Source organism: Sturnira hondurensis, unplaced genomic scaffold (genome assembly GCF_014824575.4).
Source record: "Sturnira hondurensis isolate 20B ecotype Veracruz unplaced genomic scaffold, ASM1482457v3 Scaffold0000780, whole genome shotgun sequence".
Taxonomy (NCBI): domain Eukaryota; kingdom Metazoa; phylum Chordata; class Mammalia; order Chiroptera; family Phyllostomidae; genus Sturnira; species Sturnira hondurensis.
Genome location: NW_028073411.1, coordinates 4826453 through 4854444, shown reverse-complemented (window position 1 = coordinate 4854444; position 27992 = coordinate 4826453). Strand labels below are relative to the sequence as shown.

At 47.7% G+C, this 27992-nt stretch overlaps 1 protein-coding gene across 2 annotated transcripts in view; it reads right to left on the bottom strand.

Annotated features, from left to right (window-relative positions):
- Positions 1-27992, bottom strand: part of CCDC149 (coiled-coil domain containing 149) — a 97555-nt gene that overhangs the window by 10007 nt on the left and 59556 nt on the right. The window contains exons 5-12 of one of the 2 annotated variants that reach the window (XM_037044891.1): positions 22417-22533; positions 21425-21597; positions 20643-20715; positions 19148-19232; positions 17434-17578; positions 9714-9790; positions 8356-8388; positions 3813-3929 (exon numbers count right to left, since the gene is read on the bottom strand). In XM_037044891.1, the coding sequence (XP_036900786.1) occupies positions 3813-3929; positions 8356-8388; positions 9714-9790; positions 17434-17578; positions 19148-19232; positions 20643-20715; positions 21425-21597; positions 22417-22533 (820 nt within the window). The remainder of the gene's footprint in view (positions 1-3812; positions 3930-8355; positions 8389-9713; positions 9791-17433; positions 17579-19147; positions 19233-20642; positions 20716-21424; positions 21598-22416; positions 22534-27992) is intronic. The other variant, XM_037044899.1, reaches the window with a different exon arrangement.

Here is a 27992-nt window from a genome sequence, read left to right as displayed (position 1 = left end):
AAATGACGAGGCTTCCAGAATGGAGCAAGAAGCTGCACTCGGGAGGAGTAAATGATAGTCTTTCCTGCAGTAAAATGTTTTACCAGAGTGAGATGAATAAACTCCTTCTGGAAATTACTCTTACGATGTTATTTCTTCCAGGACACTTAACAGTATACTCGGGCGGCCCTGGACAATTAACCAGCCCTACCAGGAACAACCTCATCCCTACAGCATTCGTGGTGCTTTTCCTGTGGGCCAGGTTGACCTTCTCTGCCTTCATTCACATCTGAGTGAGGGCGGTCTAACTAGACCGGGGACTCTGGCCATTGGCCCTTTGCCTGGTGCCACTTCTTTTTTATTTATTTTTTGAAGGTTTTATTTTTACAGAAGGGAAGGGAGGGAGAAAGAGAGGGAGAGAAATATCAATGTGCAGTTGTCTCTTGTGTGCCACCTACCGGGGACCTGCCCACAACCCAGCATGTGCCCTGACTGGGAATCGAACCGGCGACCCTTTGGTTCACAGTCCAGCGCTCAATCCATGGAGCCACACCAGCCAGGGCATGCCTTGTGCCATTTCTGTAGGTGGCAGTCTGCGCATAATCAAATGTATGAATTTTTCTGGAAATGGCAAGCCCCTGAGATTAGCAGGGAGAACTTTGGAACTTTGATTTTGGGGTGTGGGGTGGGGAGCAAGACCGCAGTTGTCATCAGAGGCCCAAGCATAGCTGCAAAGGGAACGAGCGAAGCTGAAGTTCTGCCGTTTGCTTCTCTTGGGGATTGCTTTCTGATACAGGCCCGCCTTTCAGAGCCCCAGGACCTTAAAGATATAGAGGCCGGGCTCCAGGACCAGCTTATGGGCCCACAGCAGCTTTACCAAACGCTCCTCCCTTTTGTTTATCTGACAGGTGCCTGAGAAATAATACTGAAGTTGTTACCAGGAGACCAAAGAAAGCTACTGAAAATGCCATGACTCTTGAACCCAAACTAGGGCCTCTGGTTCCCCGCAGTGGGAGCGAAATCTCCCTTTAATTCTGCAATTCTGGAACATTAACTCTTAAGCTGTGGCAACTTCATCTTCCCTCTGAGAACAGACACACAGCATTGCCATCTTCACAAAAGAGAGATTTCTGAACTTGCCCAGAGTAGGAAAATACTATTATAAATAACAGTAATTACCCCATGCTGTTTTAGCAAACAGAATTAGTATCATTAATAGTTATTAATAAAATATACATATTAATATCGATGAGGCTATCAACTGATACAAATGCATTATGACATAAATAGTGTGGAGAGAAAAAAATATTTCCTCCCGAACAATGAAGAAACAGTAGCTCTTTGAAGGACACACTGCTAGTTACCTAAATATGTGCCCCCTCCCCTCCCACTGGCCCAAAGGGGACATGGGTCTTCGTTTGTTAACTGATCCCTGATGGGCTCTGTGCCCCCAAGTGTGAGCTGCTTGCAGTGGGAATGAATCGGAGAGTGGTGACGAGGCAGGCCACCCCCAACACCGATCGCCGCTACATAAATGCTTCCTTGTTCCTGCCCGTGCTGCCAAGGGCCGGGGTCGAAACAATGAGAGCTAATGATGGAGTCCTGGGAGCTATCATTTGAATCAGGGTATTACTTATGCCATGCTTGTGAAAATCAGGCCAGGCCCACGCTCCATTTCAGTGTAGCAGGCCCTGACTCCCCTGGGGGTTCAGCAAGCCCAGAGCAGATAGGGGGCTTTGCTCTGCATGAGGACACTGGATGCTGGCATGGGATGACCACCAGCCAAGACGTGTTCCAGACTGCACAACGGGCCATGCTGTGTTGCAGACCTGCCTTGCAAACAGCCCCACACTGCTGGCTGGGAAGACCCAGCCTTGCCTACTGGCCAGTGTGTGACCCATCCAAGTCCCGGGGTCACTCCAGGAAGTTTCCCTGCGTGTGCCAAGAGGAGCCTGTCTGTTGAAATCGTCCTAGCTTCCATCCTTACCCTTCCAGCACTATGACATGTGATCAGCAGAGGCATCAAAACACAGCTGTGCAGATGTGAGTGAGCTTGCTGAGCCCAGCTCAAATTCGCAGACCCTCCCATCTGACCAAAAGGCCTGTGATAAATAATACACCATTGTTTAAGTTCTAACTGTTGGGGTGGTTTGTTATATAGAACCAGCTAACTAATTGAGCTGGTTAGCACAGTTCTCATGTCAGAGAACTATGAGGTTAGAAAGGCGGGCTAGGCTAGGCTGCAGAGCCACAAGTTCAAGCAGCCACTGCAGAGTTTGGAGCTGGATACAAAGAGGTAGAAACCAGTACTCCAGGGGCTTCATGTTAAAGCAGCAGAATGAAGACGGCAATGAAGCCAGGAGAGGATGGAAGCCCTCCGAGGAGCTAGGGCCTGTGCCGAGTCAGAGGTGGTAGGAGCAGAGGTACAAGGAGCTCTAAGGAACAGGCTGGGCTGGAGGCCAGAAGTGGGTGGGGAAGGGAAGTTGACGGTGCTCTGTGGTGAGTCTAAGATTTCGAGCCTGGGTAGCTGGGAGCATGGCAACTAGGGGATGAGGCAGGAAGAGTTGCTGGTGTCACTCTTGAGAAGTCTGGAGGGTACATGGGTAGGAAAGTCTGAGCTTAGAGAAATGTGGGACTGTAACTCTGCAGATGGACCCAGATGGACTCTGCAGATGGAAAAATATTTTGAGAATATTTTCATGGAGGTGATGGTTGAAGGCATGACTCTGCAGCAAGAGAAGATGGAGAGAAAATGTATTTGTTCAAGGAAAGTACCTTGACACCACATGCAGGGTGCATCAGTCATGTACTGCTCTGTAACTTAGCAGTATTAAGACTCAGGAGCCTTAAGGTGCAGTTTATCTGGGTGGTTCTGGTTAATGGTCTCTCCTGAGCTGACAGCTTGACTGGGACTGGAGAATCTGCCTCCCAGATGGCTCCCTCACTCGGCCAATGGCTGGAGGCCTCAGCTCCTCACCACACAAATGCATGTAGGACTGCTTGAGCATCCTCGTAATATGGCAGCCAGTGTCCTCCAGGGTGAATGATCCAAAACAGAAAGAGCAAAGTGCATGCCACATGTCTTTTATGACGTAGCCTTGGGAGTCACACACTGTCACTTTTGCTCTGTTGTGTAGTTACACAGACCACCCTTGACACAATGCAGAAGACTATACAAGGGCATGAATGCCAGGAGGAGGGGGGTCACATGGAGCCTTTTGGAAGCTGGCAACCACATGGGGGATAGAGGAAGAAGATGAGCCAAACTTAGAAGATGTGAAGGACAGTTTAGTTGGAGAGTCAAGACTGCCCCCTGGGAAGAGGTCTGGCTCTCACACCTGCTGGCCCATCTGCTCCCTAAACGGTCCCCTTCAGAACACCTGGCATCCAGAAAGTGTGCCTGGTAGAGCAGAAGATTTTTCCCCATGCAACTGATTCCCAGGCCACTTACCATGTGCCAGGCAACGTGCCAGGGTTTTTCTGAGGTTGGCACCACCACTTATAGGCAGGGAAATGGAGGCTGATGTTACCAGCCCAAGTCCTCACAGCCAGTGTGACATGGGGCTGGAATTCGAACCCAAGTTGTCCAACAAAAGGCCTCACTTTTAACCTCTGTGCCACTGTGCAGAGCGTACAGGGGCCTGCATTCTTCTGCTGGAAGCTCCAAACGAGATGAGCCCATGTAAACACCAAGAAAGAAGTAACTGAGGAATACAAGGAATGACCCAACAGTGCCCCTGAAGCTGTGAGAAGGGCAAGGACTGATGTGCACTGAGCCCTCCTCTGTGCCAGGCATAAGACAAGCGAAGATGAAGACACTGAGATGCGCTTACCGTCCTTGGGCTTTGCTTTGTGCTCAGTGGGCTGCTCAACCAACTTCAGCAATGGGGGTCTGGACCTCTGCATGGTAGGGAGAGTGGGGTCGCTGAGCAGGATGGTGTCCTTGCCCCCTGTCATGGGAAAGGGGAAAAGGGACATGTTAGGGCCTCAGCAGGGTTGCTACTATAGTACCCTCACCCCCACACAATGGACTGGCTGGTGAACATGCACCTTCTTCACTCACAGGTAACACTGTGGAAGGGCAATGGCCAGCAGGCCCGTTCTGTAACGTGAGGACAGGTAGTGTCTGTCTACAAGCCCTAAGAGTCAGCTTAGGATATGGCTGCCCACAAATGCCACCAGTAAGGGGCAGCCTGTATGTCAGCCAAACACTGGGTGGCATTGATCGGGTGACATAATAACACTACGAACACGAGCTGGGTGCTTGGAGGCGCAGGCTCTGGAGCCACACTACAGTGCTTGTGTTCTGGACTCCATCCCTTCCTAGCTGGGTGACGCTAGGCAAGTTGCTTAACCTCTCTGAGCCCCAGGGCCCTTGCCTGGTAAATGAGGACAAATAACAGGACCCACCTCACTGGGTGGGTTTGGTGTCAGGCATTGAGTCAGCACTCAATAAATGGCACCTACTAAAATCACTACTTTACAAGGCACCCTCCACAGCACTGTCATATACACTGTATCTGATTCATTTGATTTGGTCATTAAGACTGAATAATAACTCTGTGGTAAGTCGATAGTATCAGGTCCCTCAAATGATCACAGCTAAACTTTCACTTAGAACAGAGAGTCCCAGAGCAGCCAAAACCTTTGATCTATTTGCATGAACTCCCTGAGTGGACAGAGAGCACATGAGGCAAAGAGGAGAAAAGGAAAAGCATCACGACTCCACTTTGAAGGCCATGGCAAGTGATGGCAGTGAGGAGCGGGGAAGCATGGCTTTGAAACAGGAGCACTGGGAACACAGACTCAAAACACACAGACAGAAAGGGCAGCAGTTGAAAGAGCCCAGCAGGCAGGACTGGATCCCAGACTTGGCTCCACAAGGTCTCGGCACTGTCTTGGCGGGAACCACCATGCCGGACTCCAAACCCCAGGGGCCACGTCCCAGCCTGCCCTCCAAACTTAGCTGCCCAGCTTTGCGCAAGACCCTTTCCGAAGCTGCGCCATTAAGTGGGGCTCAGGTCAGAGGCTCTAAAGTTCTGTGATCTTGTTTCAGGCTCAACAGAGCATAGAGCAGAATTCGTGTGAAGACTTTCACTCCTTTGGTGAACCCAGACTCCGCGTTTGAGTCCTTAATTTGTTTATAGCACCATCTTCCCATTTGGCCATATCTTATTAACTCAATTCTCGAGACTGCAGTAGAGAAATTGCACGTGGTAGGTGCCCGATAAGCATCTGATAAATGTGTGAATAAACAGCAGACACATCCTCGGGAATCCTGATGTCTTGCGGGCCGCCGCCTCGGGCAGATGGCGTGTGTTATTAGCACCCATGGCACTCCGGTTTCTCTGCTCTCTGAGGGTCTTCCCAGAAGAACAGAAATCTGATAGGAGCCGACTTGGAAATTCCCCACCAACACAGCTACTCTTCACATCTGGCAAAAATCCAGAAACCTTCTTGTTCCTAGGCTGGGGAGGCTTCCCAAAGAGAATCATTGGGATATCGTTGAGAGACTCTCAGAATGAAGTCAACACGATCAGGTCTCCCTTTGAGCTGCAAAGGGACCATCTGGAAACACCTGGAGGGCTTAGTGGTCTCTCTGAACCCGTAGCAGACACCTCAGGATGGACTTCTTTCTGTTTCTCGCCACAGGCAACAGTTACTGTCCTCCAGGTGGGAAAAATAAAAGCATCACTTGACCCCTCTTTTTTCTAGCAGGTAGGCTGGCAGCTCCCTGGCCTTAATGTGACTCAGTAAGAGACACACCCTGCCCCTCTGTGAACAACCAGCCTTCCAAGTCCCCCTGACCGTGGTGGCCAAAGATTCAGAATTAAGGGCAGAACTGGAAGCTGGCGGAGATCCCGAGCCCTTCCTGCCATGAGGAATTCTGCAGGATGGACTGTTGGTGACCCTCTCAAAGCACAGGGCATCGTCCAGCCCATAAAGACCCCCCAAACAGCACCGGAGCCAGCAACATCGGGCTCCTCCAAGACAGGCACACCAGGGAGGGGAACAGAAGCTGCCATTGCTTTATGTCCAATCAAGGCAGGGCCTAGGGAGAAGTTACATTCCTCCCCCAATGCCTGCCTGGGGAGATTGCTTCCTCATCTTAAGGCAAAATGCCAAGAATTGGTCATCCTTGCAAAATATTTGAAGGGTTCAAAGGTCTTTCTTGGAAGGATCCCAGCTGCACTGTTTCTAACTCAGTCTGGATTCTACTTATACTGACTGAACAGAGTTCTAATCCAATGAGCTGCTGGTCCATAGTTTCGCTTTGGGTTGTCGGACTGCAGGATGAGGAGTGGGGCAAGGGTGACCCACAAACTAGGGTCAAACCTCAACTAACGTCGAAGGTCCCCCCAATCCTCCATCCACTCAACTGGTGTCGGCTTCTGGAAGCCCTGCTGACTCCTTCTAACATAACACCCCTCATCTCCTTCTCTGAAACAAACCAAGAACTTTCAAAACGCCCATTTTCCTCCTCAGGCTGATGCTTTAAGTGGAGAAGAGAGAATAAAAACAAAAACCTCAAAGAGCCAGGCTCCGCTGTCTCCCGACTCGTGCTGGCGTTTAGGGTTTCTTTTCAGAGCATGAGCGTGTCCAGGACACCTCCTCCAGGAGCTCCCCAAGCACCGTCCTCCAGGCAGAGGCCAGCAAAGGGCTGGGAGAAGGAGGCTGACCAGTGGGGGTGTAGCGGCCGAGGGTCACTCCTTCCCGAGGGGTGTGGTCCCTCACAATAGCCCCATACCTTCTCTACCTCTCAGGGACTGGTTAAACAGTGTGGAATATGCTTTGCTGTCCAGATGATTTCTCCACCAGCTGTGACATTTGTCAAGCTCGTCTACTCCCCAGCAAGATCACAAGTTTGCCCCAACTCTGTTAAAAAGCATCGAGATCTAGATGCTGTTGGCAGAGAGAGTGAACAGGGGGGGAGAAAAGAGTCAAAGAAAAGTCACAGCAGTGCCCACCGCCCAGCGGTACTTCTGCCGCGTAGCAGTGAGGGGTTGGCTCCTTTGCCACCATCCTTCAGTGTCTCAGAAGGGACTGTTCTGGCTTCTGACTTCCTCTTCTCCAGTCCGACTCACTTTGTGAACCACTCCCCAGCGGATCTGATCTACCTATCGCCTCTTCTCCAAGCTGCAGCTCACGGGGACAGGTGACCACTGGAAGGAAGATCCAAACACCTGGGTTCTCATACCAGCCACTGTGGCCTCAGGTATCACCTAACTTCCTGGGCTTCCCAAGATTCCTTGCCTGAAATGAGGGAGTCAGACTGGATCAGGAAAGAGGACAATGGGAACAGGAGGTGGCTTCCTGGAAAGCCACCAGTGGAAGACCGCTCTGGGGGCCACACGCGAGGCCATCAAAGAAGAGCCATGTGACTGACGTGCAGTGTTCGCCACTGTGGTGGCGATGCATGTTACACACCATGCACTCGTCATCCTCGAACGTTTTGCTCTCAAGTGTCCTTCCAGGTCCAGCCCGTGCCAACACCTGCCACATGGATGTCGCGATCACTCAGCCCTTAAGCATGTAGCCTCTTCCGCTCTCCTCTCACTGCTTGGTGTATATTCATCTTGCTTCCCTAATGGGAAAGTGGGTTCTTGGAGCAGGTGAGGGGCACACCTTAGAATCCCTGGTACAGAGCTAAATCCTCCACGCTGATGCTCGAAAGAGTATTGAACACACCAATGGGCTGGTTGATTGGAGGAGATACTGATGCTTTCAAGATGCTGGTAAATAAGAGAGAGCTAGCAATTCTCCGAAACCATGGAGACCTAGCTTCCTCCAGTTGGATGAAAACACTGTAATGGGGCTCCTATTTGGGGAAAGAGGAAGAGGAGAAGGAAGCGGAAGGAGGAGAAAGTGGGAAAAGGAGAAGAGGAGGAGGAAAAGAACATGCTGCCTCTTGCTGCACTACTCAGTCCCTCCAATGGAGCCGTCAAACGACGAGCAGACAGAAGGGGCCGGTGTGCGTAACAGCGCAAGGGGCCTACCCCTCACTCTCACCAGGCTTGGAGAAGGATCATGAGGCCACGCTTCCTTGTAACATCTTTCGTCCCTGTACCAGGGCAGTGCTATCCCACTGGGCAATTGCCACTCTTTTTCCTGTGCTCCCACTTTGTATCTGTGTGGCGGCTGGAGATCAGAACAGACAGCGCCATGGCATAAAACCCACTCGGCCAGGTCCCTCAAAGCTAACTTTACCATTTAATATTTGCCTTGCACTAAGTGAATTCTCAATTTCATGAACTGTTCTAACCAGGGAAGTGCAAGGACACGTAGAGAATGCCTTTCTGTTTATTTCCATGCAGGGGTGATATTAACGCACTGCTTCTATTAGCCACAAACACGGATATTTCAAATGGAACCTACTCCCAAATCCTACTGAAACATTGTAGCTCAGGCCTTCAGGCAGCACAAGGAAGGAAAGAAACAATTATTATTGCATAGTAGCCATTCCAAACTAGACCCAACATTACCAAAGGCAGAAAATTCTCAGCATTCATTGTTCTTCAACTTCCAGCTTTTTACATAAGTTGTAGAAATAAAACATTGTGAAATCTCACTCAGTCATTTGGAAAGGAGAAAAAAAATCAAAACTTCAGGACATGCACAGAAATAGCAATCTGACTGCACAAATAAACAACAAATTTGCCCGAGTGTGTTGAAATTCAATGCAATAAAAGAAAGGCCTTCAAAGCAGATAAGGTTTTAACCGCATCAAAAGGTTCTTGTGCGAAACGGATCATTCAAATCCCCAGGATGGCACTCGCCACTAATTAGTTCTGTTAGGTCTTTTGACCTCAACTTCAGAATCACGGCTAAAAATCCCAATTTACGAAACCCACTTCCAGGCAACCTAAGGCAGCTACTCAGATTTACACCACGAGACGTGTTGTTGTCCATATCCATGCTGCAATTTTCATTCCCTGTACGAAGTAACAGGTACGAATCAAGGGTAGAGGAGACCATATCGTGCAGAAAGGGTAAGTAGCTAAAATATATGTACAATGTTGCTTCTAGGGGGAGAGGAGACAGTGGAAAGTGATAAGCACATTTTTCTGGAGGTGTAAAGAAAAAAGGGGGCATGACTGACCTGCGTCTCATGAAGGGGGCATTTTTTTTTAAGACAAGCAGAATGAATATAGCTAATGAATGTCAAACATCAGAGCTTTCTCCTGTGGACAATTGTGAGAAAAAATCCACACAGGAGATTTTGCTTTTCGGGCCACATCACAACCGGGATGGGGGAAGAGAGCAGGAGGAGGCCGTGCATTGCCTTCAGTCGGAGCACTTGTCTTTCTTATTTTAAGTTTTTGGGCTAATGATCAAATTGAACAAATCTTTGTACATTCTTACATTCATTTGTAGGGATGATGATTAAATTGAAAAAAATCTTTATAAGACACCTATGGGCAGCAAAAAAGGAAACAATTTCCTATATTCACAAAGTTCAAAAAAAACACGTATCTTAAAAAAAACATGCACACGCACAATGACAATTTCAGAATTTAAATTAGTAAAACTGCATAGTCACACAGATGAGAACCTGTACATTTATTTTAATTTTCTGATTTTCCTCCAGATGAGAGTTTCTAAGTTTAAAACACTTCTCAGTAGTGATCTTCAAACAAAAGGATATGGGAAAGGTAGAATTTTTTTTGCAAATTATGACAGTGCTTCCCTTTTTTTTAAAAAAAGGAAAATAAATTTTATGAAGTTCTGCTTACCTGGAAGACTCCACAAACCAGAAACTTCCAGAGTTCTTAATTTTTTCTCCAGTTCAGCCACCCGATTTCCTAGGATTCTGGAAAAGGGGAGTGAATTGCAGCAGACAGATTAATGAGCATCTCACCAGCTCCCACGGCCGTGAGCAGGCTACTTGGGAAACCTGCTAGTTCACTCTGGGAAAATGTTTTGAGATTTCAGATAGCTGCTAAAAATGGAACACACGCACACTGTATTGAAATACAAATAAGGTGAATAATTTTTTTAATACTAAAATGTTGCCATTGAAGTGACTCCTCTACCAAAGGGCGGTTCCTCAGAGAAACCAAGCAATTATTCCACCATTGCCCAGCTGTCTTACAGCATTTCTGTTTAAGAATTGCTCGTTGCTGAAAATGACTGAATTTCGAGTACCGTTAGTGGTGGCACGCCTTGATTCTTTGAAGGTAGATCTGAGTCTTGGAAACAATCAAAGTGCAACAACATGGTAAAGATGCTTGGTAATGCTGCTCTGAGTCAATAAAATAACAGCTGCCTAGTCCAGTAGCTGCTGTCCTCAACCTCACCTATTTCAGATTGATATCCGATTCTTCCTTCACATCTAGCATGACTGGTAGATGTTTAAAAATGCACTCAATTAAATAAATGTTTTTCTTTTCTCATGACTTGTAATTATTAATGGAGAGAATTTAGAAGAAAACAGACATTTCTAGAGAACTCTCGGTAATTGCAGAATCACTAGAATAATGGTATTGCTTTCCAAAGCGACCATTATGACCGACTCGTTGACATGTAAGTCCTGGAATGTGTATTTGAAGACACTATACTGTTTACCAGCGCATCCAACTTTGTACAGATGAGAATACATACATGTGGGCACATATTTCCCCTCCTTGACACAAAATTAAATATATTGGGAAATGATTTCACAGTCATTTAAAACTTCAGTCACTTTCCATTGACCTGGATATTTAAAAAAAACAACAACTAGTCTTTATATTATTTGGGGGATTTTCTTGGCACTCCTGTGCTAAAATGATGCAGAAATATCCTTAATAGCAAAGTTTCAATTCTTTTCAACAGGAATCAGAACACCAGGACTGTTCTTCCGGTTCCCTTTATAAGTCAGAGATGGCTGCACACACCCACACAGAGAGACATGAATATGTACATATCTGCACATATGGTGTATATGGCTTCGAATTCACCCTTGTTTTATCTGAATTGACTGATAGCGTTTAATTAATATTCCCTGTGAGTTCACAGAAAACTCTTCAACACCCCTGTATGTGGTTTTCCTCATCTAGGTACTTAGAGCATTTCTTTGCCTCTTTTCTTTAAGTCTTAAATTCTGCATAGTCTTTATCAATTACTTTCCATTTCTAGGTACTTAGAGCATTTCTTTGCCTCTTTTCTTTAAGTCTTAAATTCTGCATAGTCTTTATCAATTACTTTCCATTTTCACTCCAATTGTTGGGTCTGTTCTGCTTTCATGGCTCTGACCCTTCAATAAACACCATTCTTCGTAATCTCGCTTTCAATATTTTGCTCAGACCTCCTGATCCAAGCTCCCTTTTCACCAGCTGATGGGTTTGAGATGCAATCGCAGTGGTGTTCAAGTTGACGCCTGTTTCTTAACGAGATCAGATCCTCTGTAGGGTGGCTGCCTCTCGGAAACAAAAGATAAGGATTAACTCTTTTGCGGATGCTGAAGGATGCGTCAGGGCAACGCTCGGAGGTGTGGTGAAGAGACATTTGGTTGCATTTTTCCTGATGTTCCCAGATCACGGCCATGTCTCCCAGAAATGGAGGGAGGAGAATTTGCTGGTGTCCCCAACAAGCTACTTTCAGAGGCCCTGCCTAAGTTTGCCAGGGGTGACGGTTTTTTTCTTTGGCCTGACACGGGCATCTGATGCAGGGCCGCAGGCAGTCAAACGAACCCAGCAGAAGTTGGGGTAGTAGTAATAGTATCAGTAAAAACGGCAACTACCCCACTGTAACACTAACAGCACAACTGACCTTTCCTGAGTCTTGTATATGAATCAGGGTCCGTGCTGAACACCTACCTACCAGGCTTGCGTAATTTCACCAGACCTGACAAAAACCTTGCAGTGTACATTGTCTGTTTGTCCTTCTTTTACCCATGTGAACCCCCAGGAACAGAGAGGTTGAGCAACTTGCCCAAGGACCCGCAGTTCATCTCAAAGCTCTGTCTTTTCCCAATGCCCAGTGCTCTCACGGCATCCTGTACTTCTCCTCCCACTACCAGACAGAGGTGTGGAAGTTAATTAACTGGACCAAAACCCCATGCAAGACTCAACTGGTGATGAGCCTGGATTTGAATTTATCAATCCATGGTCATTGGTGGACTGATTCGAACACCAACAGGAACCCCCAATTTGGGGTGCTGTAAAGAAGCGAATTTTACTTAGTACAAACAGCTCAGTGGTAATATAGCATAGTGATGAACACAGCACTGCTCTGGAACAGTTCAGTAGTGCTGCAGGATGGCTGTGAGGCTGTCTGCTCAGTGATGCTCCACTCTGCTCTGCACTGGTCTGGAGGCAGGAAACCCAGTGCTCAGATATCTGTGGAAAGTATGCCCCCCAATCCAGAGGGAGCCGGTTTATATAGATAGAAGTCCCCACCACTCATCCCTGACTGGTCCATCCTTATGCAAATGAGGATGCCAAGCCCTTAGTTTGATTGGTCCAAAGGCACTGTCCAGACTGGTCAGAATAGAGCAGCTCTGATTGGATGGGGCAAGCCTTAGTTAGTCCCATTGGTTGAAACAGGATTCCAGAAACTCCTTTATAAGGGCTGGCCCAGAAGGCAGAAACTTGATAGAAACACAGGCAGGCAGTTCAGTGCAGAGGAAGGCAGTTTAGCACAGAGGCAGGCGTGTTAGAGCAGAGGCTTCGCTGCGAAGTGCAGTTTGTGTGGGAGGCCCTCTGCAGAAATGGCTGTGAGGGTCTTTTTCTTTTTTCTCCTTTTTAAACCTGAGTCTAGTTAGCATCAGGAGCCCTTCTTCGTCCTCAACGTTCACAAACCTAAGCCTCAGTTTGCCTCCGAAGTACATACTCTTAACCAATACCCAGGAAGGGCAATGGAAAACGAGCTTTATCACATCTGGAGCAAACTCTCGTTAAAGACCATTTATATTGAAATATGGATGTAACCACAGCTGACTTGCCAAATATAACCCAAGATGCTTCAAATGACAAAGAGGGACCTCCTGATTGGCTTGACACTGAAAGAATGTGGCAGGTGGTCCACTGAACGTGGTGTGATGCAGCCCAGTGAGGGAAGAGGGCTATTTGAGTCTTAATAGCTGGCTGTATTTATAGAAGGAGACGGTGGAAGTAGGAACAGGGTCCATTCAATTCAGTTTGACCAATTTAACAAACAGTTATTGCGGCTGCAGAGGATAATAAGGAGAAGCAGACCCTGTCCCTGTGTTTGAGGGACTAAAAGCCTGGTGGGACACAGACACACACACACATGCACACACAGATATGGTGCCAGTGGAAGGGGTTTAGTAACAGATGATATTTGTCAATCACTTGTTCTGTACCAGATATTACTATAAGCACAGCACAGTTATGATTTCCCTTATTGCCTTCCCACAACCAGTGAGGCAGCTCTTATCATCCTAATTTTGTAGATGTGGGAACTGAGTCCCAGGGAGGTCAATTAACATGCTCAGGGTGACACAGCTGCTAAGTGAGGGACCAGAATCAACACCTGGGCCTGGAAATACACAAGTCCTTCAGCTGAACTGTGGAGCAGAAGTGGAGAGTAAACGAAAGATGGATCCAGAGAGGCCTGTAAGGACCCAGACCTCATGATCTTGTTGCCACACTGACAATGTTAAGATTTATACATCGGCAATGGGGAGATATTGCAGGGTGCTAAGCAGAGAAGCAGCACAACAAAGTTTAGGAAAAGTATTCTGGACACAGAGTTGAGAAGGGACCGGAAGAAATACGAGTAGAAACAGACCAGTTAGATGAACATTGTCCAAGTCAGCGACGATGGTGGCCCAAAACAAGCCAGTGGGAATGTAGGGAAGCCAAAGGAATGGGACCACGAGTGGGAGGGAGGTGAGGAGTGGGAGGTGTCCCCAGGGTACCCATCTGGACACAAGGGAGAGAGGAAAGATCTGGGAGTGCGAAGACGAGCGTGTAGCTTGGGGAAGTGGGTCTGCTCACCAACAGCGTGGGAGAGGTCAGAAGAGCAGGGGCCTAGAGCACCTCGTGCATAAGTTGAGAGAGGACCAGAGAAGCACACTTGGAAAGGAAGGAGGGGAGCCAGGGCAATGTGGGGTCTTGGAAGTCAGGGAAGAGTTCCAGGTGGGACAGCATGGTCAGTATTGTCTTATTCTAGAGGTGGTCGTACTTCTAGAAAGTCCAGAGAAAGCCACTCAGAAGATGTGCCTGACCCTTAAAAGAGATGTTGCAGCGGAGGTGACACAATCCAGAATCCAGGTGACAGGTGGAGACAAAAGCAGACTACGAGAAAGTTGAGGCAGTGAATATAGATGACTCCCCAAGTAGTTTAGCAGAGAATAGTCGGAGAGAGCTGGGGTAGTAGCTCGAGGCATAAACAGGCTCGAGGGAAGATTTTTTTTTTTTGTAGGATAGGGAGATTTTAAAGAGAATTTTTATTTAGCTACAGTCTGTTTTAAGATAGGGGAGATTTCCACATATGTCCACCCAGTAGAGTAGGAAATTCCTCAAGATGTCAGGCCTCTAGGTGGATTTTCAATAGCAGTTTGTGATAACAACATCATAGGTGATCTGCAAAGGCAGAACTAACTCAGGAACTGGCTGCCATTGTGCTTCTGTCCTTGCTTTCTGGACAACACAGGGGGCAGGGGTCCCCGAGTGAGGGTCCCTGGGGAGAGCCAGGGCCTGAAGCAGAAGCAGCTGGCTGTGGCTCTACGCAGACCTGGAGACAACCCTGCCCCCACCTCCACCCAGGTGGCCTTCTTTTGAATCACTGCTCTGATGCCTGGCAGCTGGTGTTGCCACCAATATTTCAAACTTCTAAGCTATTTACCATTGGCCAGGGAGGGGGAAGAGCAGTGAACAGTTTCAGACACAGCAGGAAGGGTAGAGAAAGGCCAGGGTGTCTTTATGAATTCACCACCACCACCACCACCACCACCACCCCCACCCCCACCTCTGGAAAAGTGGTGGTTTGTTGGGGAGGACTGGAGAGTGAAACTACTTCAACATCTGCCTCTTTTATCTGCTTTGCCATCTGTTTATAAGACAAGTGAACCTCATCTCTTCTTTAGCAATAATCAGACAACTGCCAACTCTTTGGAAACAAGTATCTCAAGCAAAATGCCTTGTAACTGAACATGCTTTCACAATATAAAGTCCTAGGTTTAGTCATCAGTTCTTGTAACTGAACATGCTTTCACAATGTAAAGTCCTAGGTTCAGTCATCAGTTCTTGTAACTGAACATGCTCTCACAATGTAAAATCCTAGGTTTAGTCATCAGTTCTTCACGACGGCTCTCTGTGCACCTTCCAGAGGGTGGCCAGGAACTGTCAGGCAGCAGAAGGCACACTTCCGAACAGTCTCTTTGTTCCGACTTCTCATGCCCAACCGAAACAAGGCTATCTTAGTATCTGAGTTACAAAACGCTAAATCATGAAAGATAAGAGCAAGCAGACAAAATTCACATTTAATTCTTAGCCCCAACTCCATTTCTTATTTAATTAGTTTCTTTACTCCTTTACTTCTTTTTTATGCTCCCAAATAAAACATTTATCAAAAATATGAAACTTAAGACCCTCTAAGTATTAAAAATGGCACATTAGGTAGTTTATGTACTGATATAAAGAAATCTTCAAGATCTATCCTTATGGGTAAAGTACAGAAGAGTGAAAACCTTTTTTTAAAAAAATGTATACCATCTACTACATGTAAATAAGGAGAATATCTATATAAACATACCTGAGTATTTTTGTGTGTTTATGTAAATGCATTAATGCATTTAGTTACACGGGTATGCTTGGGGAGGACCCCTAAGAAGTGAGGAATGGTGATTTCTTCCAGGTAGGGGAATTTGGTGGCTAAGAGACAGCAGTAGTTTGGAGATACAGTAAGTTCTAACTTAACGCCCTCACTTTTCGACTTTAAGTGAAATGAAGTATAACAAAACTAATTTTACCACAGGCTAGCTGATATGAACAGGAGTTAAGTTCGTAAGCAGCACGTCAACATTGTAACAAACCGACTCTTCAAGGACCTGCTGTATATTGTTGTTTAACCTTTTAAATGTGAACCATGAAATAGTTCAAAATTATTAAATAGTTAAGAATGGAAAATTGCATTAAAGCAAAGATAAACCTGGCAAAACGAAAGTGTCAGTCTTTCTCAAAAGAGGCCAGAGCCAAGGGACCCCGGGAACGCTCGCACACAGCTGCAGGAGGACAGGTTAGGGACACGGCAGGACACCGACCTGTCCGAGGGGCACGGGGTGTCAGACCAACAGCAGGGCAGGGCACCGCAGGGGTCCTGCCTGAAGAAAACAGTCCTCTGTGCCTGTTCTGGGAAGATTCCCAGTCCTTCTCCCTTCCCTTATTAGTATCTGCATTTCAGCCTCCGGCTGTTTCACTCCTTGGTTAAGATTTCTTTTAAAATAATTTTTGAAACTCCTTTCAATAAATTACCCTTGTCATCTCTTTGAGATTGCCCAGACTCCCTCCACTGCTCTCTGCCTTCTTTTATATATATCTTAATCTCCTGCGCGATCTTCCCTTCACTTCCATCTCCTCTTTTTTCTATTTTGTTTTTACAATACTCTCAATCATTTTCCAGGGCCCGATTCCCTGATCCCTCCCCTTCTTGCTGGAAGCCCAGCCTTTTGTGGCCTGCTCACTTCCTCCGCACTTTCATTGGGGTTCTGGCATCAGCTACGTAGTCAGCAGAGCCCAGCGCAAAATGAAAATGTGCAGCCCCCTCACTAAAAAATAATTTGGAATTTCAACATGGAGACAAGAGCATCAGGCCAAATGCCGGGAGCTTCTGAGCACAGGCTGCTGAGCAGCCACAGGTGCTGGCCCCTGAGCCGGCCCCGTGCATGGTATTTGCTGCCTTAACTGACTGTTTACTCACCGTTCCCTGAACGCTTCCCATTTTGCTTCTGCAATTTCCAGTGGCTACCTTAACTTGCTTGATTTGGTCTAGTACAGTCAAAATGTTTATAAAAACCAACTAAGACATTATTGTTCCTTTTCACCATCTTTTCTGCTGATCCTGACGAGTGACATGAGAGTCCCCTGTAGGCTGCCTACAGCTGCCTTCGAGTGGATGTTTCACTGTTCCTGCCACTCAGAGCCCCTCAAAGTCATGCTATGAATGCACAAGCCCTCCATAGGGGCCTCTCCTAAAGAAGACCCAGAGGGCTGATTGGCTGAGTAACCCAGGCAAATGCAATGAAAATTGCCATTTAATAGGCATTACTCAGTGAGGAGTTCAGGGTAAACATTCAGTAAGCAGGAACCAGTAGTATTTGTTGGCTTGACCTGACTGACAGCCAAGGTGCTATCACAGTGCAGAAGCCTAGATCCAGTTTAAGGCGTTTAAGGAGTTTTCTTGCAGATTTGAGGCTTTCCACCTGCCTCCCTTAAGGCCTGTAGCCCCACCAGCTGCCATCACCCCACACCTCTCCCGCCCACCCCCACCGAAGGTCCAGCCACCTACTTGTTGGTCTGCCTCTGGTGCTGGATGACCATGTTTTTCTCATGGATCGTCTCCAACAGGGCCGTGGCCAGAGACTTCAGATCAGAAATGGACTGCGGAGTGGCCGGGAGACTGCACCCGTGGTCCTCTGACAACAGATCCTGAACTAGGTGGGAAATGACAGTCACAACTCAGTCTGAAGCTCGCCTGGGACACCGGAGTGCAAACCAAGGTCAGCTCGGCCTGGGTAGTGACGGGTGCCCAGCTTCTAAATGCTGCTATGGTGCTTTGAAGAGTCCACTGCAGAGGGTAAATGCACATTTACCAAGAGGTCACACAAAAAGGCAATGGCCGCCTGCACTCCCACTGAACAGCAGAAAAGGAGACAGTACAAACCACTGTGGATTTCTGAACACCATTTCTTGTGTCTGCGTATGGATATAAAATCCACACACTTCTCTTCAAAAATGTGAAAAGCTCTGCTTTTCTCACTTAACCTAATGTCACATGATGAGTACGTCCTACAACAAAATGTTAACAGCTGCTTGGTAGTTCATGTATAGATATAAAATAATATGTTGTTTCCAATGTTTTTTTTAACTAATGTAGGAAGAATTTTCTTGCAGCAAAATATTTGCATATGTCTATAGTTATTTCTTGCTGGCTCAAAGGGCACCCACGTAAGGCATTGCATCCGAGGTTGCCAAATGGTTACCCAGGAAGGGTGTCCAGATCCACCGCTCTGCTGTGGTGTTCAGGGGCGGCTGGCTGTCCCCACGGCGGAGACAAGAGTACATCTCAGCACTCAAAGATGCCGTGCTGTCGAGGGTCTCCAAAACTAAACTTACACGGGCTACTTCCCGTTTCTATCGAGTAGTGTAGTTTCCTTTTTAAAAGACAATGCTGGAGGGTCCTTTCCTAGTCGGGTAAAAAGAAGTTGCTTGGAAAAGTGCCTTGGTTGTTAGGGAAGCTGGTTGTGAGGTAAGTAGGGGGCGTGTTTTCGAGGCCCCCTACTGCGGATTAAGACTGCCATCCGAGTGTTGCCCTCGGCACTGCTGACTCCCGAGAGTGGGCCAGTCGAGCACGTCCAACCTGAGGCTGACGTTTAACACTGAATAGTGTTATAGTAAGTGTCAGAAGCAAGCTCTCTGCTATTTATTCCCCTGGACTGCTCCTGGAAGATCATTATTTTTCATCAGAATCGACAAGGAGGGGGAACGAAATTGCAATCAATAAAAGCTTCTTTGGAAAAGGCACGTGTTCCATGATGAAATAAATGATTTCAGCAGCTATGAGACTTCTGTTCTGCCCAAGGAGGCCAGGAAAAAGGGAAATTCGATGAGGCCGAAACGTACTCAGAGATGCTAAACTGGTGATCAGGGAAGGGACAATATTCTCGAAAGGAGAGCACAGTGCAGGGGAAGGGACACAAACAAGGGCCAATTACTAGGAAAACCTCTAAGGCTAAGGCGCTTAAAGCCAGGCCCCCAAACCAGCATCAGCGTCATCTGGCAACTTCTTAGAAATGCCTGTTCTCACGGCCCACCCAGACCTAACTAAATTGGAGACAGGGTTGGAGGCAGGAATCTGCATTCTGACAAGCTGTCCAGGGAATCCTGCCACAGGCGGAAGTGTCTAAGGACCAGCTCGGTGCCCAGTCCACAAAAAGGCGTGTGGACTGGCAGGTCCAGCCCTCTGCGATGCCCAGGGGCCCCTCCCGGAGAATACCCCCTACCTTGCTTTGCGGAGAGAACGCCAGTCAGAGCGCTGCTGCCGGATTTACCCTGGCCTTTTGAGTTTTTCCGTCTCTCGAGAGCATTCTAAGGTAGAATGGGGAGAAAAATTGAAACCTCTGTCAGAAAAGACAATAAATGGAAAAATACTCAGGTGTGGTTAGACGCACCCTCCAATGTAGCACACAAGGACCCTTGGCAAAATCCAAATGCTGGCCCACCTGTTCAAATTCTGAGTCCCCGCCAAAGGGTTAGGATTTGCATGGACCTGGTAAAGTGTTTAAAAAGAACTTGGTGCCCAGCGGATGATAGCAACTGCCCCCTCCCAACCATGAAAGGCACCCAGTGCGCACTCGTGAAGTCACCAATCTGAAGCAAGGACTCAGTCTAACGTGCGAAGTCCCTGGTTACGAAAACCCCTTCCAAACAGACATGAGAGGAGAACAGGTTGACTTTCATGGACGGATGCCTGGCAGTCACTGGTGGCATTTGGAAGAATTCTACGGTTCAACTGGAAAAAGGGGCTACCATCGAGTGTCGCCACCTCCCATGGATAGAAGGAAGGGGAGGGCAGACGTGCCACCTAAATGTCATTCCCAGACGAGGCGCTTCCATTCCCATTGATATGCATGGTACAGACCGTGCTTGGCACATAGCAGAACCGAATTAAATGCTCGGAAACAAATGCACATGCACCTATTTTAAAATTATGTATTAATTATACATCTTTAAAAGCTGCCTTCTTCTTTGGCTGCATGTGTATATATAGAAACTAAAGTGTGGCCCCACAGACAGAAAGGAGGAACAGCACGGAGATTTCTGAGAAAAAAACCCCACGTCAAAAGCCAGGAAACTGAGAAGGCCCTCCCAAGCACCCAGACTGCTTGAGAACTTCACCCTCAGGAAGAGAAATCAATCTATTTTCAAAGCAGAGACACCCAGGAGATCTTTCTAATTATAACACAAGTAACATCTGCAGAAATAGATATTATCAAACTAATGATGCTGGAACGAGAGGAAATAACAGTGGGGAGAATTTAGACGTTCTGTCCTTTCAGGGAGACCTGAACATCATGGACTGGATTGCGATTTCCTAGTCTTTGTTTCTTCATCGCTCGGAAACCATTTTCTTAGGGACCATTATGGGACAAATGGTATTTGATGACAGAATGTTTTAAAGAAAAGCCGGAGAAGAAGCCTCAGGTCGTATGCTCCGAGGCCGGGAGGCAACCACATCGAGATCCTGGGGGCTGTCCACGTGCCCTGTCCCGATGACTGCCCGAGGAGGAGCCCTCACAGAAGCTGGGTTTCTTTGTGTGTGTCTTTGTTGTTTCAGGTTTAATTCTCACCAGCTACCTCAGTTACGGCTCTTAGGGGCCGCTCTCCGGGAGGGCGGGCAGGCACTGAAATATCTTTGCACATAAAAGAGAATTGAAACAGGATGACATTTAGAGGCACCGTAGTGAATCATCAGCATCATCGTCACGGTTCTGCTACCTTGTATTTGGCGATGTTCGATTTCAGGAGGTTGACCTCTTCATGAAGTTGCTTTAATCTCTCTTGAAGGTACCTGGGGGAAAAAAATGCAACCGGAAAGTGTTTGGGGGCCAAGTGAAAAACATACACTCAGATAGGAGAGGAGAGGAGAAGAAAGCCCTGGTCCGAAGAGCCCTCTTTTACATATAATGCCTGCTTCCCACAGCAGGGAGGGGGAGAAAAGTGCATCTTTGTGACCTCTGCTTAAATGAATGCGATCAAGGTCAAATATGCCCAAATCACAAAAACCCCACTTCAGACGAGCCCTCTGCAGAGATTCCCTGAGGGATACCAACACGGGTTTCACATAATTCTCATTAAGATGATTCCACTGGGAAGGAAGGCAGGAAGAGACGACACCAGACATAACATTAAGTTAGACACATACACACACTGAAATTTGCCTCGGGGAAAAGAAACAGCTAAGGGAATTTCTCAATTTATTTTCTTATTCTTTTCTCTCTCCTTGATAGCAATAACAAGCAGCTTTCCCTGGTCTCCTACTCTCTCACCTAAGTGGGGAGAAGGAGAAAGGGGTACACATGTCGGCATGTGGCACTGCTTTCCTGACTTTTCTACTAATATGTGACATTAATATCATCGTTTTGAGGGTTACACTGTCCTTTTCCTGTAAGGCAATTTTCTCAAATGTGAACAGGGCTGCAGATAATTCCCAGGCTGCAGGCCCGTGGAAGAGCCAGCATTCCACCCGATGGGCCGCAGGCCTGGGCTGGGCCACCTGCCTGTTCTCCATACACAGGGCGTCCACGTCGATGATGCGGTTCTCGTGGCCGCCCAGGATGTGGTTTAGCTCCTGGTTGAGCCTCTCCACTTTGTCCTGGTAAGAAGATCGCTCTTCTTTCACGTCCTGAAGCTCATCCACACAGGCCTGCAGGTCATGCTCCAGAGACTCAATCTGAAACCGGAGGAAGCACCCTTACCCAAGCTGTGCCTCAGACACCAGCTTGATGGCCAGAGATGGAGCCTTCTGTGCGGCTGGCTGGCTTTTAGAGAGCTTATTAATGCCGCCCGCATGCTCTAAAGCCGTAAGAGCCACTCACTGGAATACGATCAAAGCTAAAAGGAAGGGGACGACGTCCTGACAGACACTTACTAAATATACCTCAGGTGGGAGGGGACACCAGCCTGGAGAAACAGAACCAGTCCCTCACCAGCAGCAACACGCCCCCAAACCAGAGGCTTGGAGAGGGCAGATCCCAATGCTGGGAGCAGCAACCAGGGTCTTATAAATACATGCTTTTTCTGTCCGCTCTAGACCCAGAAATCTGGTTCTGCTCTTCAAACCCAATTAGCAAGAGAAGGGAAGCAAAGTCTGGGCTCTCTCAGCTGTTCCCTAACTAGGACTCTGTACCCGGTGAGATTTTGCCTCAAAAGCACTGCTCAGCATTTGAGCGGAAACTGGCAAATTAAGGCCAGTTTGTCACATTTTGTTCTCTCCTCGTCTATCCTGGAGAAGGGGGCACTTTCTTGTTGGGTTCAGAACAACGGCACCAAAAGTAACAGCGGGCCTGCTGCAAGCCAGAAACACGGAGGCGGCTTGGGAACCCAGGCGAGGACCAAGGGAGGAAAAGCCTCCCGCTTGTATCCTCCATCCTCCTCCGACTCGCATCCCAAACACCCCACACCCTCTGGGCAGCAGGGACACAGTCCACTCAGCCCTGGGCTGTGACCAGCTGTGCAGACCCATCCCCTGCTCACAGCTGTGAACAATAACCTGCTCCTTCGCCCTCTCCAGCTGCTGGACCAAGTCTTCGCGCTCATGGGCCGCAAAGTGCCGCACCCCAATCTCGTCGTCTCCAAGCCTCTGTTTCGCAATCGTCATCCTCAAGAGCTGCATTTTCCATTGGGGGGCAGGGGAGAGAAAGAGAGAGAGAGAGGGAGGGAGAGAGAGAGTAGATTAAAAAAAACCCAAGCATACTAGGCAGAAAGTTTTAAAAGATTTTCAAGAAATGCTGAGAAAAGGCACAAGATAAAGATATTTCTGGCGACTATCACGAGTTTAAAAAATTTGTGTTTTGTATGCGTGTGCACACGCATGCACACATACCTGGCACGAGGCCTGGGTATGTGAGGGTGGACGTCCTGTGTAGAGTAGCCACAGTGAGGAAAACCACACTGCCTTTCTTTCAATGTGGCGAAAACTCTAAAATGTGGTAACACATGCAGAGGTGGGTGTGTTTCCACGCTCCTAACAATAAGGCCGTATCATCCAGAGCCTTACAAAGGCCCCAACCACTCTGATGATCCAGTAACGTTACTTCTGACAATCTGGGCTAACAGTGACCCCAGGCAGGGACTAGCTTTAGGAAAAAAGAAAAAGTAGATTACACTGTTACTTACAGAAACAGTAAAAAAGCTAGAAACAGCCTCTAACAATAGTGGAATTGTTAGCAAACTATAATGCAATCAATCAATGGGCTAGTTTGCAGCTGTTTTAAATAAGGGTGATGTGAACTACGGAATCCCACACCGATGGTTAGAATGCCATGTTAAGTGGAGGGAAAAAGCATGATACTAACTTTTATATGAAGGAAATAAGCCAGTCAGAGAAAGACAAATACCATACAATTTCACTTATATGTAGACTCTAATGAACAAATTGAACTAAAAAGTAAAATAGAGACAGACTCATAGATGGAGAGAAGGCTGACAGCCTTGGGGGTAGGGAATGAGTAAAGAGATTAAGCAAGAAAGAAAAATAAAACAAGAAAGAACTCATGGATGTAGAAAATAAAGAAGGTTAAAAGATGAGGTAGAATATTAACTGGATTGAAACAACAAACTTTGAAAAGAAATAATGACTGGAGAAAAGTAAAGAGTATGTCAAATGACATTGAGTTGGGGTCCTTATTTAAAAACTACTCATTTGACTCGGACGTGTATTTACTGTGCACCTACTATGTGCCAAAGGATTGCTGGGATTGGGCAGACAATGTTCCAGGCAGCAGAAAAGCTTCTGTTGTACAAAGACCTGGCAGAGGGTGTAAACAGACAGCTGTGCTTTTATGGAATCCGATCACAGTTGAGCTACATTACTCGAGGATCCTGTGTTTTCAAATGTGCACAAATTTATTTGTAATCTCAAAATCAACACCTGTGGCACTTTCAAATCATGCATGGACGTGGGTAAACAAGTGCAGAGTTGCAAAAAAATGTGAATTGTCCGTCAGCCTGGCGCCCAGCTGAGGTTGCACCAGGCAACACGCTGCCTCTTGTTTGGCTCTCCACACAAGTGTCCTTTTCATGGTCTATTTAGTGCCACATTTTCCCCACATCTTTGTGCTTTTTTTTGGATGTTTTGCTGTTTAAAATGGCCCCCATGAATAATGCCAAAGTGCCGCCTAGTGTTTCTAAGCGCAAGAAGGCTGTGAGGTGTCTTACAGAGGAAACATGTGTGTTACCTAAGACTCATTTAAGAGTGAATTAAGGTGCTATCGTCTGTGAAGGCAATCTTAATGAGTCAACAATACACATTACATAATGTGACTTTAAACGGAACAAGACACACATAAAACAAAGTTAGGTATTGGCACTGACACGATGTTGCGCCCAGAGTCTCCCAGGAACCTGTCAACCAATGTTGGGACCGACCTGATACCAACAGGAAGCCCAGACTTGGGGTGAAGGAGGAAGCTGCATTCCGTGCAACAGCTCATCTGCGATCCGGCTGTGAGAAGCCAGAGGGCAGAGGACAGACAGAGGGGGGTCCCTGACCCTGATCCCCAAAAAGCACGTTCTGATGGGTCAGCGAAGACACTAATGGGGACACACTCACGCAGCTCCGATTCGACAGGCAAAGCCTCAGCTCTGCTGGCAGAAACAGGGTTCCAGGACCTCCTTTGCAGGGCCCAGCTCAGGGCAGGCAGGCTGCTCAGTGCAAGCAGCAGGCAGGCTAGCACAGGCTTCTCCCTCAGGTGTGGCTTGTGTGAAAGGCCCCTGTTTGCAAAGGGCTACTAGCCTCTGCTTTTAAACTTGAGCCCACTCAGCCACAGGAGCCCTCCTTGGTAGATATCTTCTCTCTCAGGGTCAGCAAACCTAATCCCGTGATTCCCCTAAGGAGCGGTAGTTCAGTAGTCGCTAATTCAGGGTTTGCAGCAACGTTAGAGGATACAACCACAGTTAACAGCCAGAATCAACTGTACTGGGTGCGCCGGGTGTGGGGGTGGAATTTACACCAGGGCTAGTTCATTCAACCGAAAGCTGACTGACGTGTGGAAATTCCTTGGGCTCAGGCCTTGCAGAACCCCAAGTGAATGTACAGAAAGACCAACAGCTAAGCAAACAAAAGAATTTTCTCTCCAATCAAAGGGTCCAGGAGCAGGTAGGCTTCTGCCTTTTGTGCTCGGAGGCAACAGGAGGTCTGCGACTTGGCTTTGAAAACGGGCCCTTTTTCCGATGCATGAAAAGCCAGACTGACAGCCTGAACTTTAAGTAATAAAACACCACTGTGGTTTTCTAGTCGCAGTATGCTTCACTGATCACTTAATTTAGAATTACACAATTATGTTTGCTTAATGCCAATTAATTATTAAACGTGTTTATTGAGGTCTGACAGCCATAGAAGACAGTCATCTTTTATATACTGGATGCCTGTTAAGCTTCGATAAATATGTTAACAATCATTTGGTGTTTAATGTGCATACAATATCGGCTATTAAATCTCAGGGCCAGATTGGTTGAAACACTTATTTTTAAAAGTGAGGCCCAAGTTGGTAATAGCTGGATCATTCGTTGGGTCTGACTCTCAAGCACAGTCAGCTGAAGGGGCCGGAGGAGGCCACCACAGCAGGAATGGCAGCGCGCAGTAAGGGGTCTCCTGCCTTCCCAGCTGACAGCTCCCAGGCTCTGGAGCCCCCCTGCAGGGGGGTTCACATCCTGGCTCCACAGCCTATGTGCTGTGCAACCATAAGCATGTGCCTTCATGTCTCTGAGCCTTCGTATCCTTCTCTGTAAAAATATGACAGTCACAGTACAGCTTTTCACTGGCAGGTGAGAGAGAGTAGAGTTGCATTAAATGCACCTTTAACTTAGGGCATTCAACTTTACACATTTGGGAAAAAGGTATGGGGGTGGGGGAAGAGGAGTAAGAGAGATGGAGCAGAGAGACTGAGAGAGAAATAAAAATTTTAAAAATTGGCTGACTTTGCCCACCCCTGCTGGGAGGTGGGCAAAATCACACTGTTCATATTTACATGTAATACCACTGCTTAGGTGTACACACGACCACATACCCTGAACTTGATGGGCAATTTTAAGGGCCCATCAAGGGGCATTTTTACTAGACACAAGTTTCTGCCTCTTTCATGCTGACTTCAGAACGCAATCAATCCTACGTGAGAGAAGATCGGGTTTCTCTGCGATATTTAGCATAGCTCCTGGAACGTAAAAAGTGCTCAATCAATGCTAGCTGCTGTTATGAGTATTGTTTCGATGAGGGTCATCGTCCCCTCCACATGAGCTTCCCCACACAGGTCCCCAGCTGGAAAAAGCAGAACTCCCAGGCCAGCTCTCTCTGTGGACTGCAGGCAATGACGCTGATCTCCCCTCTTGGAAACAGGGAGAAAGCAACTGCTTGCGGCACTTAATTCCCTCAAACACGGCCCGGGCGCTGCCCAGCCAGCCTCCCCATGCCAACCCTTGAAGTGGATCAGTGCCCTACAAAGTGCCTGCCCTGCCAACAGCAAATGCATTCATTTGGTGACTTAGATGGAAATAAATGTTTATGAATGAATTACGGGTGTGAGTATTCAGTGTATGGATGAGGCGCAGCTGCAGCTGAGATGTACCTGAGGGACTCTCCTGGGAAATGCTGGGGCCAAATGGCTCGTCCCCCACCCTGCTCACTGGGTCTGACTCCCCCGCAGGTGCCCTGCTCAAAGTCTCCTTCCCCGATCTCAGGTTCCATCCCTTACAGCCTTCGACAGTCTCTCTCTCACCCTGTTTTGATTTGCCTGAATCTGTGCCCCCCGCCCCCTGCCCCCAGACACTGAGAGGTGGCCAGGGGCAGGAGCAGCTGTGACTGTCCAGGTGTTCAGACCCTGCTCCTGCTAATCCTAGTCACTTGTCCTTGGCAGCCATCTAACTTCACTGGGCCTAGTGACATGTTTTTTTGTTTGTTTTTTAATGGTATTGTCTTAGCCCATTCAGGCTGCTGTAACAGAACACCACAGACTGGGTAGCTTACAAACAACAGACGCTTATTGCACATAGGCCTGGATGCTGGGAAGTCCAAGATCAAGGTGCCAGCCGATTCAGTGTCTGGTGAGAGCCTGCTTCCTGGTTCACGGATGGCTGTTTTCTCAGTGGTGGAGAGGCAAGAGCTCACTGGGGTCTCTTTGATGAGAGCACTAATCCCATTTGCGAGAGCCCTGTCCTCACAGCCTAATCCACTCCCGAAGGCCCCACGTCCAACACTACCCCCCTGGGGAGTAGGTTTCAACATTGGAATCTGATGGGGACACGTTCAGTCTTCAGTGAGGATAAAAGCTACCTCGCAGACAGCACAGCTGTGTGTGGCTGCCCAGCCTGTGCACCGCACAAATCCCACTCCGGCGCCTCCACCCTCACAATGTGAAGATGTAATACAGCGGTCTTCAACGGGCGTGTCTCATGAATGTTTAAAACCTGCAATCCCTGACTGTTCAGTCAGGGGCGCTGACCTCTTTCCCCTTAGATTGTCAAGCAAAAAAATGACAAGAGCCAACCCAACAAGAGCCATCCAGTGTGAATGAATCAAAATTATCCCTATCTTCTTTTTGGTCAGATCAGCAAAATATATGACTTGGTGTGCCACGGAATTTTAGTAACTAGCCTATGTGTGCCGTGAGATGCAAAAGGCCGAAAATCGCTGATGTGCTGCAGGGGCCACTGTGAATGGACCTCCCAGTGTTGATGGGACTGTGCTGTTGATGAAGAGCTGTAAAGGTGAAATCCCCGGTCACAGAGCACGCTCACCGTTCCCATAAACTGACTCTCTCTGCCAGGGTGACTGGGGGATCAAATGAAAACTGTTAACAGGGGGCAATGCCAGTCCTTCCTGGCCCCCCGCTCCTGGTGCGGCGATGCAAAGAGCGCGCCTAGGACAAGGTCAGCCCCAAAAGGCATTTATTAAACATGTATCTGGCACAGTGCTGGGCCGGGCAACTTGGTAAACAAGGCCCTGACCATCTTTTCTTTGCTTTTCCTGTTGGTTTTCTCCACATCCTCTCCAGTCGCTCCCCGGCCCTTGGAATACCCTTGGTAACACTGAACACGAGAGCTTAAAAAGGCGCCACGTGGGCAACTCTGTTG